This window comes from Drosophila obscura, unplaced genomic scaffold (genome assembly GCF_018151105.1).
Source record: "Drosophila obscura isolate BZ-5 IFL unplaced genomic scaffold, ASM1815110v1 contig_87, whole genome shotgun sequence".
Classification (NCBI taxonomy): Eukaryota; Metazoa; Arthropoda; class Insecta; order Diptera; family Drosophilidae; genus Drosophila; species Drosophila obscura.
This window is the reverse complement of record NW_024542880.1, coordinates 1897478-1912465: the sequence shown is the minus strand read 5'-3', so window position 1 is coordinate 1912465 and position 14988 is coordinate 1897478. Positions and strand designations below refer to the sequence as shown.

The 14988-nt window shown below is 40.6% G+C and overlaps 1 protein-coding gene across 4 annotated transcripts in view; it reads right to left on the bottom strand.

Annotated features, from left to right (window-relative positions):
- The window catches only part of LOC111079813 (ran-binding protein 16), a 161605-nt gene that overhangs the window by 112705 nt on the left and 33912 nt on the right, over positions 1-14988 (bottom strand). For all 4 annotated transcript variants that reach the window (XM_041595857.1, XM_041595856.1, XM_041595854.1 and 1 more), the window contains exons 6-13: positions 12846-12992; positions 12106-12785; positions 11754-12046; positions 11535-11688; positions 11074-11479; positions 10864-11002; positions 10721-10798; positions 10582-10643 (exon numbers count right to left, since the gene is read on the bottom strand). In XM_041595857.1, the coding sequence (XP_041451791.1) occupies positions 10582-10643; positions 10721-10798; positions 10864-11002; positions 11074-11479; positions 11535-11688; positions 11754-12046; positions 12106-12785; positions 12846-12992 (1959 nt within the window). The remainder of the gene's footprint in view (positions 1-10581; positions 10644-10720; positions 10799-10863; positions 11003-11073; positions 11480-11534; positions 11689-11753; positions 12047-12105; positions 12786-12845; positions 12993-14988) is intronic.

The window sequence follows — 14988 nt, the reverse complement described above, 5'->3', positions numbered from 1 at the left end:
GAGTGTGCGAGCGAGAAGGAAAATGAGTTGCGTTGTCGTTTGCAGGAGGGGGCAGGGGAAGCAACTGAAAATTAATTTCTTCATTCTGGCTACATTTATGATCCGATCTGATTCAGATTCGGCAATCTGGTAGATATGATCATTTTCTACGATACTGCGTTTTTAGTTTTAGCGTGTCTTTAAAATTGTGGCTGCCACAGATTCGTTCTTTGTGGTGATGGAAGGGGGCGGGGCGAAAATTTGAAATACACTTGTAGCAGTGTGATATCACATAAGTCTGGAAACCAAATTTGGTTTCTCTAGCTCTTATAGTCTCTGAGATCCAGGCGCTCAACAAGACGGACGAACAGACAGACATGGCTATATCGACTCGGCTATTGATGCTGATCAAGAATATATATACTTTATGGGGTCGGACACGTTTCCTTCTCTGCGTTACACACATCCACTTTTACCACAAATCTAATATACCCCTTAACTCTTTTTTGAGTACGGGTATAAAAACATTAAGCTTTATCTAATTGCTACGGGAGCTAGCTGTGCTAACGGTCAAGTTGAGCATTCTGAACAATATATTAACAGCTGTTGAATCAAGCCAACGGTCTTGACTGGGAGAAACACAGCTTGCCCTCAATTGCACAGTCAACCGTGCAATTGGTTTATCATCAAAGAAGCTAATGGGTTTGATTTCTCCATGTGATACAGAGCAAAACATTGAATTACAGATTTTGAGAGACCAGGCATCAAAGAATATGCAAGATATAGCTGTTTATAAGAAGTCTAGGTTTGACAAAAGTAAAGCTGCTGTGGTGAGACAAAAGGTGGGTAACTATGTTTTACTCAAAAGCGAAGAAAGGCATCAGACAAAGTTAGATGCAAAGTTAGGAGCTCCATTTATTATATTAGAGACTCTTGATGCGGATCGGTAGGTGTTGAAATCTTTGCATAATAATCGAACGTACAAAGGATGTCCATTATGATGTACGAAAAATGCAGAGGGTCGCATACCGAATGAATTAGATATCACTGGAGAAGAGATAAATTTGCCTAAGAGTCCAGATGGGCCTAAGTGTGAAAAGGATGATGATATTTCCGTCCAGGTGAGTAAAATCCTCCGTCCAGTAGGGATGAGGAGTCCAGGTGGGACTGAATAAGTAAACGAATCAGCTGGGTCAGCTATGATGATTGCAAACTGATTGGGTATACAGGTGAAAATTCAAAGGTGGTATTTTGAAAGAAATCGTTACTTATACGAAAAGAATATTGAAAATGTCGGTGTGACTTTATTAAAATGAATTTTGTAATTTTTGTTAATAAAAAATAACAGGAAGAATGTTAAGTTTGGGAAGCAGAAACTAATGTAAAATCTAAATCTAAAGATATTCTCATAGAAAAAAATACTAAAAGGCTTAACTCGGGGCAAGCGAGCAATGCCTCGAGTGACTATCCCCTTCCCGCCTACTCGTGGGAGCAACATGCCAAAATCTAAAAATTGCCAAACAAAAACAGCAAAGGGGCTCGGTACTGCTCCTAAAGTACCGGAGGGACAAGCCAATCCCTTTACACCAACGCCTGGGAAACCAGGTCCAAAGAAGACGGGGAAGAAGACTCAGTCGGTCCACCGTCTTCCAGCAGTAACCAATGCGAGAGTGCTCCGATAAGCCAATCGGTCCGATCCAAATCGGGCGGCAACGGAGGCAAACCGGTCATCAGCTGCCAAGCAGAGCGATATCGCGGCTGGTAAGCGCCTTGAGACCGTGGAACTCCTGTCTACCTCGGCAGGCAGCGGAACTGCAGCGCAGGATAAGAAGCCATCTCACCAAGACAGGAGGCGCGCTGCCTTTATCCTGTCAAAGGACGACCCTGACTTCAGTTCGTTGGTGAAGAAGCAGAGGCTTTGGGCCAGCTCAATTATCCCGAATTTCCAGGCAGCCAAAGCTGGAAAGGGCAAAGCCAAGGCCCCGACCAAGCGGCAGAAGCTCAGCGGATGGTCGATGCGGAGCTCCAGGACAGATTTCTGGAGGAGCTCTGGAGGACGGCCACCGCCTAAATGTGAGGACGCTGTGGGACGCAAGGCACGGTGAAAGCCATCGCCTGCCAAGATGCTCGCTCGGCGGCCCTCTACATGAAGGCGGTGGCGGTCTGCAGGTCTGCAACCCACACCTTCCTACAGCCGATTGGAAGGTGGATGAGGTTACTGGACAGAGGCGCCAGATAATCCTCGTCCTCAATGAGGAGTCTCTCGTACTCCTGAAAAAGTCGGACGGAGTAGTGGACTATGGCTACCGGAAGATGACAATAGCCCCCTACAAATCTGACTCTAAGGGCAGGCAAGCAGAGATCCAGCCAGATCTCGAGCTGCCAGAGGTCCCGAAAGCGGAAAGCCAAACCGCGGAGTCAGACGTAGCGTCGGAGATGTCGGACGACATCTATGACCGCTACGAGTCGGATGCAAGCGACCTAGCCAGGGGTCTTGGACGCATCGATGTCGGAAGGGACATGGAGTCCTCTGGGAGCGATGCCGACTACACAATGGTGGAGGCGAGTCTCAGGAATGTCCCTAACACTCCTGCAGATAAACCTCCACCATTGTAAGGCAGCATGCGCTGCCCTACTGCTCCACCTAGCCAAGGGTGGAGTCGATATAGTCCTAGTTCAGGAGCCCTGGATCCTCGGAAACAGGGTTTCCGGTCTGAGGACTCAAGACTATAAGCTATACGTAGCTGACACCACAGGTAAAATCCGTACCTGCATTCTTGCAAAAAGAGAGTTACACTTATTTTTGCTCTCAAATTTCAGCGATGAAGATCACACAGCGGTAAGCCTCGAAGGCCATGAGAGCTCACTGAGAATGTGCTCCACATATATGGGTCACGACCAACCTGACCCCCTCCAGAGCTCTCATCGCAGACTGCGAGGCCAAGGACATCGGCCAAATTGTGGGTGCAAAAGCTCTAAATGTTGAGCAGAAGCAGTCCGAGTACAAGATCAGTCTATCAACCTATAACAAGGAACTTAGAAAAGCCAAACGCGCCTCATGGCGTAAGTTCTGCAGTGAAATCGAAAGTAACTTCGAAGCTTCACGCTTGCTCAAAGTACTCTCGAAGTCGACCCCAACCTTGGGTTACCTGAAGAAAGCCGATCAGTCATTTACGACGTCCGCTAAACCTTCTCCTCAACACACACTTCCCAGGCTGCGTTGTTAGCAGACCAAACTAGAGCGCACCTCCTTCTGTTGCCTCAAGATCCATTCTAAAACTGCTAAGTTAGGAGTACATATCCTTGGCAATTAAAAGCTTTAAGCCATACAAGTCTGCGGGAACAGATGGCATCATCCTAGTCCAACTGATTCACGCCGGTCAAAGGGCCATAAATTAGCTCAAACAGATTTACGAGGGAGTCTTCTCTCACGGACAAATCCCAGACACATGGCTTCAGACGAAAGTCGTTTTTATACCCAAGGCAGGTAAACCCTGGCACACTGCCCCTAAAGATTTCAGACCAATAAGTCTTTCGTACTTTCTTTTGAAGACGATGGAACGGCATTTAGGGCTGCCTGTCAGGGCGAGTGTTCCGCCCAATCTAATCTATGATTCTTAGCACGCCTATCGGAAAGGAAGATCCACCGAGACGGCCTTACACGCGATTACATCGATCATTGAAACGTCCCTTAACTGTAAGGAATACACATTGGTAGCCTTCCTTGACATAGAAGGCGCTTTTAACAACATCATCTCGACCGCCATCACGGGTGCACTGACGGACCTGGGGATGCAGAACCGTTGAGGCCTCACTGGGGACGTCAACTTTCACCAGGTTTGCCAGCAGAGGTACGCCGCAGGGCGGAGTCCTCTCGCCCCTTCTATGGAACGTAGCGGTTAATGAACTGCTGCGGGTGATAGAGGGGGTGGATGTCACGTGGTGGCATACGCTGATGATGTTGCCATAGCATTCTCTGGGAAATTTCCTCAGACGCTATGCGAGTGCATGACAAGCACTCTCATGAAACTGTTCCAGTGGCCAGACAAATGCGGGCTAGGTGTTAATCCGTCCAAAACGGAACTAGTACTCTTCACCAGGAAGTATACGATTTCGACACTCTGTGGGTAAGCGCTAGTTTTTAGCAATAATGCCTAGTATCTTGGCCTGATCCTCGATAGGAAGCTCGACTGAAAACTATACCTGCAGAAAAATCATCGGACTCAAATGGAGAATGATCCCGCACACAGTCCGGTGGCTATATACCGCCATCATACGACCAATCCTGATACACGGAGTGGTGGTGTGGTGGCCAGCACTGGACAAGAAAACTTATCTTAACAGATTCAATCACGTCCAACGCATGGCAGAGGTATGCATAACGGGCGGACTACACACAACCACAGGCGAAGCCCTCGATACCATGTTGTACCTTCTCCCTGTAGAACTCATGGGGAAAAAGGTGGCAACTCTTCCGCTGTCAAAATGAGAGAATCCAAACTTTGGAAAGCATCCGCGTTTGGACACTCGGGAATCTTGACGAGACTCCCGCAACAACCGGAGGGACATATTACTGTACACTGAGTGATCACCTCTCGACGCCTTTCTAGGTATCAATCCCACTCAGGGAAGACTGGGAAAGGGGCGAACCTGGACCCGCAAATGCGATTCACATATACAATGATGGCTCAAAGTTAGACGGCTGTGTGGGTGGTGGCGTCTACTGTAACAAGCTCAATATTAGTCATTGTTTCAGACCTCCCGGATCACTGTAGTGTGTTCCAAGCGGAGGAGACAGACACTCAGTGTGCGTCTTCTCAGACAGCCAAGCAGTTCTCAGAGCACTTGGCTCAATATCGTCGAACTCAACGACTGTCAACATATGCGGCAGGTCTATTAATGAGACCGCAGAGCATTTAGATCTCTCCCTAATATGGGTTCCCGGACACAGGGATATCCACGGGAATGATGCTGCCGACGAACCAGCCAGGCAAGGTACTACCACACCTCTCCTACCGGAGAAGAAGCAAGTAGCTATGCCTTTGGCTACGTGTAGGCTATTAACGCACGAAGCCTTCGAGCTAATGGCCGATAGACGATGGCAGCAAACCATCACCTGTAAAACTTCCAGGTCGATTTGGCCAAGTCGATCGAAGAAACGCTCGGAAGAGCTCTACAAACTCAGCAGAGTAGAGTGCTCCACCGTCATCCGAGCCATCACGGGACACTGGCAGATCGGCACACACGCTGCCAGACTGTCAATCCCTCATAACTACTTCTGTAGAAGCTGTAGGGACGAGGAAGACGAGGAGTCGGTCCCCCACTTCTTCTGTCACTGTCCGTCCCTGGGAAACCGTAGGCTACGGCTTCCTGGGGCTCCTTTCTTCACCGACATTTCGGACTTGTCCGAAATCAGACCAGGGATCTTGTTCAAATACATCCAAGCCAACGGATGGAACTGCCCTTAACTCTGCAATCAGATTGCTCACCACGGCTTAGGGGAGAAAGGGTACAGCTCATGAGGCATCACAACGGTCCTGTAGCAGGACCAAGTGAGTTGGGGTGGGGAGGATTTTCTCTCTCTCCAACTACCGCCTTAACATAACCTAACCTACTTCCAAAAACTGCACATCTTTGTTTATTTCGATTTTGTCCAATGGATTATACATTCTTCCGATGACATGGAATACCTCATGAATCCTATCGGTATGATTGGTGAATTTCTTCATAAAGGCCTGTCTCCAGCACCGCGGCTTTTCTTCCGACCGTATTTGGGAATGCTACCTTTCTCATCACGCCACAGCCGTTCTATGTTTTGGGTGTGAGCCTTTTTGTTTGGATCAACGAAATTATAAGAATGGTTCACCGTTAAATGGGCGAACCCTTCGTCGTTGAGACAGTTGTTCCAACAATAAAACATGATTGTCGTCCCCTCAATAATTTTATCCTTGATAATAGCGTGTAGAGTATGACTGTCCCGACTATTCACAGGTATCAATTCCTCCAAATACCCATTGTCCTTGAACAACTCGCCCACAATTGTATTTACGGCGAACAATTTTAGCTTCATCTATCTCGACAATATTGGCAGGACCACCAATTTTCTTCTTGGGAAAACGTGCACAAATGTTCACAATTTGGGCATGTTGTATCTTATAATATGACATTGTGGCCATGCAAAAATAAAATAAAATATTTCGCCGAATTTAGCGATAAAAACCGCGAACAAGACATTTTACAGCCCGAACAACAATTACAAATTAAAAAAATATACTGCTTGCAACGAAACTTTTAATTAAATGTCAAATTTCGTTTAAATAAATATAAGCAAATTTTGATATTTTGTTAAAAATCATAACTGATTTTGTTTTAATTTTGTATGGGCAAAAATAAAACTTTGAAATTCAATTAAAAAAGAATCATGTCCGACCGCCAAATAATTTCTGCATGTAAATTCTTGATAAATCGCAGTCCATCGAGGGTATTTGTCGATTTTAAGAGCATAGCCCTTATATCGAACATTTACCGACTCGGCTATTGATGCTGATTAAGAATATATTCACTTGAAGGATTGGCAGACAGACATGGCTATATCGACTCGGCTATTGATGCTGATCTAGAATATATAGACTTTATGGGGTCGGAAACGTTTCCTTCTCTGCGTTACACACATCCACTTTTACCACAAATCTAATATACCCCTTAACTCTTTTTTGAGTACGGGTATAAAAAGTAGATTCTACATACACAATGTATATTCTACATACACAATGTAGATTCCACATACACAATGTAGATACATCTACAATGTAGATACATCTACAATGTAGATTCTACATTTACTACGCAAAAGGTCGCGCACCGCATCGGGCTAAGTGTGTGCGAGCGAGAAAGAGAATAAATAGCGTCAGCATCGCTAGAGGAGGTGGGGGAAGCAACTAAAATTTAATCTCTTCATTTTCGCTATAAAATTGATCCCATCTGATTCAGAATCGGCAATCTAAGATACTGCATTTTTAGTTTTCTCGTATCTTCAAAATTGTGTCTGCTACAGACTTTCGTTCTTTGTGGGTCGGAAAAGAGGGGGCGATATTTTGAAATGTTCTTGTAGCAGTATGATATCACATGAGTCTGGAAACAAAATTTGGTTGCTCTAGCTCTTATAGTCTTTGAGACCTAGGCGCTCATCAAGACGGACGGACAGACAGTTATGGCTATATCGACTCGGCTATTGATGCTGATCAAGAATATATGTACTGTATGGGGTCGGAAATGTTTCCTTCTCTGCGTTGCACACATCCACTTTACCACATCATATGCTGAGTACGGGTATAAAAGTTCCTTCTCGTTTCAATTTCTTCGGGTATAAGACCATAACTGGGCGTTCAGGATGTGCGGCATAGTTTGTGCTTGTACGGGCACAACAAAAAAAAGTAAACCCCTTTTTTTACAATTGAAATCGATAGAGCAGAGATCCCATAGTATGTATCAAGCTTTACCTTGGTTTCAGTGGTGCTTTTTCTGCAATATATGATGCTTAATGCGAACACGAACTTCACTTTTTTTTAATTTTTTCTTCAAAGCACAAACAAACTGGCGCAGCTTTTTCAAATTTTGAATGGAATCAGCTAATATATGTCTTTCGATAGAAAAATTATTGCCATATCAATTAAGTGGTGGGAAATTCAAAAGGTCTCGAGCTTATTGATCCGCCCTCGTATATTTGTGCTTTCATAACGTGCACAAGTAGAGAGCTGATGATTCAAAATCCTTAATGAGGTTATGCTTCGTAAAATCGGCTATACGAAAGCTGTTTGTCTGTCTGCTTTAACCTCACATGTAGCTCATGCGGTGTTAAGTGTCAAGTCAATAAAAGTGCTCCTTAATATAAAGCTTAGAGTTGGTAGACAGTTTTCATCTCTATTCTTAAATATTGTAATAGCCGAAAAATTGTATGCCCTTAGCTTGAATCGTAATTTCTCATGGTGAAAAATAACCGATGTTGGTCCGCAATCTATGTATTTATGTACAAGTAGAAACTTTTTGTGGTCAGACATGGTTCTTGTTTAATAGAATTTTAAAATTTAATATCTGCCCATAATTAAGCATGCTTTTAAATAAAATGTCAAAATTTTCACCATTCTGCTCCTTCCAAAATACAATTTTGTTTAAGTTTTGGGATTTTTTAGATTACACTAGATTTTTGTCTGCGTCATTTTTTCTTACAACTTACAAAACACTGAACATATGTAGTATATGTAGTCGGTTTTTTCAAATAATATTGAAACTTAGAAAATAGTTCATCTTGATAATATATATGTTTTTTTTAGTTACTTTTAAAAATTGAACGATTGGTGAAAATCAAGAAGTTCAGCTGAGGTTGATATAGTTCGCAAAAACTTGTGCAGGTTTTTTACTGCCAATAACTGATTAATGACGATATGAATGGTATCAATATACATATATGCAGTAGCCTAATATGATTGATTAAGCTATCTTGATTACAATTTTTTGTGAAATTCGGTAGCAACCTCTAAAAAATTAAAAAAATAAAAACATGTAAATTACTATTAAATTCCAGGGTAAAAAAACTAGGTGGTTTCCCGTTTGAATTTCGAAAAAAACCTTTTTTGGACCAGCCTAATGTCAAACTCGGCAAAATGTACATTCTTTTTCAAGCAACCAAACCAACTTTTTATTATACATTTTTTTTATGAATTATAGTTTTTTCTCTATGACAAAATTTTTTAAAGAATTTTTAAAAACTGTTATTTGTATTCTTTCTGTAAAGGTAGCCCTTCTATTTTTCACTTAACTTACTTATTTTACATCTGGGTTAAATGAACTTTGCCATTCTGAAAAGCTGATAAACATCTATAAATAAGATCTGAACACTTTGTAGCTTTAGCTTATCGCCTGGGAAATATTAAGCTTTCAAATACAAAATCGACATTCGTTCTCTTTTATATTGACCAGACGTGTTTTTTTTTACGCTCCGCATTTTTCTTTTTTTTATATTAACAGCCGGTGTTTTTTAAAATAAACCTCTTTTAAGTACTCTCAAAATACTTAAAATCTAAAATCTATATTTAACCGCGAGTGCATACCTGTTAATATGTGTAATATACATAATTATTTTTTTTTGTGCGTCGTTAGTCGTGTGTTTATTGTTGTTTGCGTTCCGTAAGTCCGCTGAAACTACATTTAGCCCGCTCTATTGACGTAGCTATTCTCTCACTCTCTCCCTATCACCTATATCTAACTAACTGTTTTTCATCTCTCGCTCACGAAACTTTCTGTGCAGTAGCGCTCTCTCTCTAATAAGCTGCCGCTGAAACTTCTCTCCTCTCTCAGTCTTTACCGATTTTACTTTAAACGCTTTCTTTGTACCTTAGTCTGATATTTATTTGTTTCGAATTTTGTACTATTTTGTATTATATATATATTATATATTATTATCCCGTACTCAAAAAAGAGTTAAGGAGTATATTGTATTTGTGATAAAAAGTAAAGTAAAGTAAAGTATATATATTCTTGATCAGCATCAAAAGCCGAGTCGATATAGCCATGTCCGTCTGTCTGTCTTGTTGAGCGCCTAGATCTCAGAGACTATAAGAGCTAGGGCAACCAAATTTGTTTTCCAGGCTCATGTGATATCACACTGCTACAAGTGTATTTCAAAATTTCGCCCCGCCCCCTTCCGCCCCCACAAAGGACGGAAATCTGTGGCAGGCACAATTTTAAAGATACGATAAAACGCAGTATCGTAGAGAGTGACCATATCTACCAGATTGCCGAATCTGAATCAGATCGGATCATAATTATAGCCAGAATGAAGAAATTAATTTTCTGTTGGTTCGCTTGGCTCCCCAGCCAGAGAAACGCTACCTATATCTTTCTCGCTCGCACACTCTGCCTCGTTCAGTGCGCGAGCAACCCCTAGCGGAGGAGATGTAGAATCTAACTGGAACATGTACAATCTACATGTTGGATGTATAATATACATTTTAGATGTAGATAGCAAATGTAGCAAACAAATTTAAAATGTAAAATTTTTTTTAAATTCTAAAATTCTAAAAAATTATAAGCTCAAATATGTATATACTGACTGAGTACGGGTATAAGTAGAGTCGCGTCACCAGAAGCGACTCGCACGTTCCTTCTCGTTTTTTTAGAGAAAGCGCTCATTTTTTAACATAACTTATCTTACATTTGGTTGTAATGAACTTTGTCATTCAGAAAAGCTAATAAATGCAGCTATAAATAAAAACTTAATTGATTTCAGCGTTTCCGTTTGGGAAATATTAAGCTTTAAAATGCAAAAACGATTATTTTTCTGTGGTATTTTTAACGATATTTTTACTTTAAAAACCTTTTAAGAAACGTCCTTTATTTTTTGTTATATGTATGGATGGATAACATAAAAGCCGTTCCAGACATTGGTAGTTTAATACACCGCAGTAGTTTTTGAGTACCCGGTATAATTAAAGATATCTTGCGTTTTTAAGAAAACTAGCCATTCTGTTTTTTAGGAAACATATCATAGCAACGTATCTAATTTTTGATCATTGGAATAATTTAAATGTTATTCGGTATACATACCTTAAGAAATTTTTCGTTTTCCTGTGTCAAACTTCGAAGCTTTTTGTTCGGGAATGTGGAAACTAAAGTAATAAAAAAAACAATATGTTTCAAAACTTTTTATTTTTTAAATGATTTTAATATTTTAAGCCGTTTTTACCTTTCAGCTGAAGTTGCTTAAATATGTATGAAACGATGCTATCTAAAATTGTGCAGCAGCTTATGTAAATTGCAGAATCTGAAATTAAAAATCCTAGAATATTAAGTATTGCTATGATGTATATTTATATTTTTAGTACGCACCTAGCGCAGCAAGGCCCTTGGTAAGGCTTTCCAATATATATACAAATGCACATGGCTCCAAAGCGGCTAGGTATGTAACATGGTCTTGAGAAAGGCAATTTAATAAATTGTAATATGCAGAAGACAGTTTTGGATATTCCTGAAAATGCAATAAAAGAAAATCAATAAAAAAAGTAAATTCTGAACTGTTTAGTCAGGAAATTAACTTACAAGTAAATCATTTTGTTGTATAGAAAGTATTAACTTAGCAACAATATTAAGAACGCTGTCCAGTGTATCATCTCCATACAATTTGAAAACGCCACAGTTAACATAGTTTCCACCAAGTGAGTTCTTTAAAATTAAAAAACATATTGCTATTCCTTTTAGTTTCATTGGGTAGAGTCGATCACGTGGAACCTCTAATTGTAAAATACGGTTTCCGTATATACAAATAAGTTTTGAAGCCTCCCGGAACAGCAGTATTCCCATAGGACTGGATACATTTCCAGCCAGTCGTTGCGTTCGACAATGTACCAGCTCAGCGAAAAGTTTTAGAACGGGTGTGGTTACTGCGGGATCATGAGCCCATAAGTCCACTGCACGCAGCAATATGGGCAAGTAGTCTGTATAGTAGCTGTAATCAATAAAATTAGTCAATTGCAATACTTATAAATAATATTCATACGAACAGCCATTCAAAAAGCATGGTATACTGAATACGAGCATTTAGTGGCAGGGCTAATCCTCGTAGGTCTCGTGCCAATCCAATAATTGCTTTCTTAGCCTCGTCATTAGGAAAACTATTAGCATCCATCAGCACAGTTCCAAGGTTTTCAAATTGATCTATACAAAAACAGAGTTAGAAAATTTAAAATGTGTGATAAATACATTTGCAGATTTGAACTGACTTGTCAAAGGCGTCAAAAAATTATAGAAACGTTCTTCATCTTCTCCCAAATCAAACATTAACAATCGGCCTAGAGATGTGTAAAACATGGTGCGACATCGCATTTCACTCAGGGAAGAGTTTGTTCCTAGGAAAGGGAAATGTTCGCTTGTATGGTGTGTCAGCATGAATTGCACTTCGTCTAAGCGTGCAAGCTTACGCACTGAATTAAAGTGCACAGAAAGATCCGAAAGTAACATCAGAGTTTTAGTTATAATCTGTTCAGAGCGCCCCCAAAACTTTAAATTGGTAATACTGAAAATTACAGAAATGTTTAGCCAATGAAAAACAAGAAATTAATATTGAATACATACATTTTACGATTTATAAAGCTTAATAGCATTTGCTCATCGCTAAGTCCGAAAACTTCAGTCAGTCTCTTATATACATTCGCTTTTTGTGCTTGCTCGCTACTATGCATTTTGCGAACTTGATCCAAAAAGCTTAACATGGCCAGCTCGAGCTTTTCGCATCCAGCCTGAGGCAAACGTGCATCTGTCAGACTCATTAGTTGTAGCACTCTAATGACAAGCTCTCCATCCATAGTATCATGCTCGTCGCTAGTCGTAACAGAAAGGCGACCAACAATAGCCGACCCGATAATGTAGACCAACCAAGTTAACTGTAGCTCATGCACAGTTATATCTATGGGATTAGCGTTGGACGTCTGTACAAGATTTTCATACTCACGTGCCTTTTGATCAAAATGCTGCACAAGAAGACTGCAAGTCTTATTATACTCGCACCGCTCAATAACTGACAGTTGCTCAAGCTGTTGCTGCACCATACACAGATCATCCAGTGGGTCCTCTAGATTGTCCCTTACAATTAAAGGAACAGCATCTAGGCGCGACTCGATGTAAGCTTTAATAACTTCTGGTGTATATGTACCTAGTAAATGCGGATCCGGGGACTTTACATATGGTACAGAAGCAACCATACGTTGCCAAAGTGTAAGCAAGTAGTGCACACTGTTTGGTGCAAAAAGCCACAACTACAGAAAGGAAATATATCTTATGTATTCTTATCAAGAACATAGCTTAGAAATACCTACATGCAATGATTGCACAGTAAATTTCGCTATCAATTCGATAGCTTCTGGATAACAAGGAACGGCAATAAGCTCGCCTAATTGATAATTTGATTTAAGTCGAGCTAGCAAGCGGCAGAATTCGTGATAGTTATCTGGATCACTTAAACCCTGAAAATAGAACCATATATATTTTAAATATAAGACCAGCCGTGACGTAAGTGACGGCACACGTACCGCGACACTATGATACCGGGTACTACGTTCGTATATATGTAATCTGATTATTTAAATAACTTATACAATATTTTAGTGCACTCCGTCCTTTTGTAAATCTAGTCGAAGCGTTGTGAGGTTGTGATTGTCGTATTGTGGTAGCAAACGCTGGCCGTTCTTATGTTATTATTACAATAACATCCCCATTCCACTTATGAGCAATATTCTGTTTTCATACCGCTCCGTGCGTTGAATATCTCATCTCTCTCTTTGGTAGAGGAAGACGAGAGCTTATTCTTTATATAATAATTACCCGATCACAAATTCTGTAATCTGGTAGATAATATAATTTTTAATAATTCTGCGTTTTCTGTTCTCTTATATCTTCAAAGTTGTGACGCACATCAAGACAGACGGATGGACATACAGATCGACTACTCGACTCGAGTACTCTTTCTATTGTACGTTGATGTGCAATGGCTGCACCATCAAGCTGCCCATGTGACACCAAGCCCAAGCTTGTTAAGCACCAGGCAGAAACGCAGACTTTCTGTCGAACGACCGTCTGATGGGTGCTGCCCCATGACGCTATTTCTCCTGTGTATAACATTTTCACAGGTGGCGAATCATGTATATATAAATAGATCCCGAGAAAAAACCGTAATGGACAGTATGGGTGTTTTAGCTATAGATGGTCATGGTTCGTCGATTCGCCGATGCATGATCAAATATCTTCAATTATTTCCGTTATCCTTTGTCGTTTATTCCTAAAACACTATTCGACACGACATTTCCGCTGTGGCGCAAAATGACTTTTTCTGATAGATTTCGAGATTTAAAAATTTTTATTGTATTGTTTTAGTTTTTTTAAGAATTTTTGAAGTTTGGTATTTTTATCCATATTTTTTTCACATAACTTAAGTATCTTATATCTGGTTGGGTACGACCCAGACGTTTTTTAGCTGCAGCATAACGTCTGGAAGATATTAAGCTTTCTAATTCAAATTTCATAATTTTTTTATATTTTCCCCGAAATTTTTACTTTAAAAACTCAGGAAAAGTCGAAAAAAATCGTGCCTGCCACAGATTTTCGTCCTTTGTGGTGGCGGAAGGGGGCGGGGCGAAATTTTGAAATACACTTGTAGCAGTGTGATATCACATGAGTCTGGAAACAAAATTTGGTTTCTCTAGCTTTTATAGTCTCTGAGATCCAGGCGTCAAACAAGACGGACAGACAGACATGGCTCTATCGACTCGGCTATTGATGCTGATCAAGAATATATATACTTTATGGGGTCGGAAACGTTTCCTTCTCTGCGTTACACACATCCACTTTTACCACAAATCTAGTATACCCCTTAACTCTTTTTTGAGTAACAAACAAAACTTGTTTCACACGTTCCTTCTCGTTTTATTTTGTTTTATGTTGCTACAAGTTTATAATCTATGTTTAAAAGATAACATATTTTCAAATCCATAATCTTTTAGTACGCCTTTTATAACTTTTCCCAGCGACAGATGTGGGAAAACAGTTTTTAGGTAACTCATCGATTCACCTTCCTTATCCAGTGCTTTAACCAGCTTAATTTGTGATGGTGGTATTTGTATTCTCCTGATTGTCATTACGTGAATCCGTTGTTCCGAAGACGATATCTCGTCTTTTTTGCGTTTTAGTGGCGGTATTTCTTGTAAAGGAGGAGCAGGAAGCGTCAAGCATTGACCAGGTTGTTTCGGGTAACCCCATTTAATGGATCTCCCCATTCCAGTTATTTCTAATGAACAAAAGAAACATTCAGAGCCGTGAATCTCTGGTTTTCTCCACAGCATTGTAGTAAAAGTAACTGTCCATACCTAGGACTCGGTAAAACCAAAATTACAGGTCCCTTTTGTTTCCTTTAATCCGATTTTGGCAGTTGGACTAGCAACGTATCGTACAGTATTTTTCAGGTAA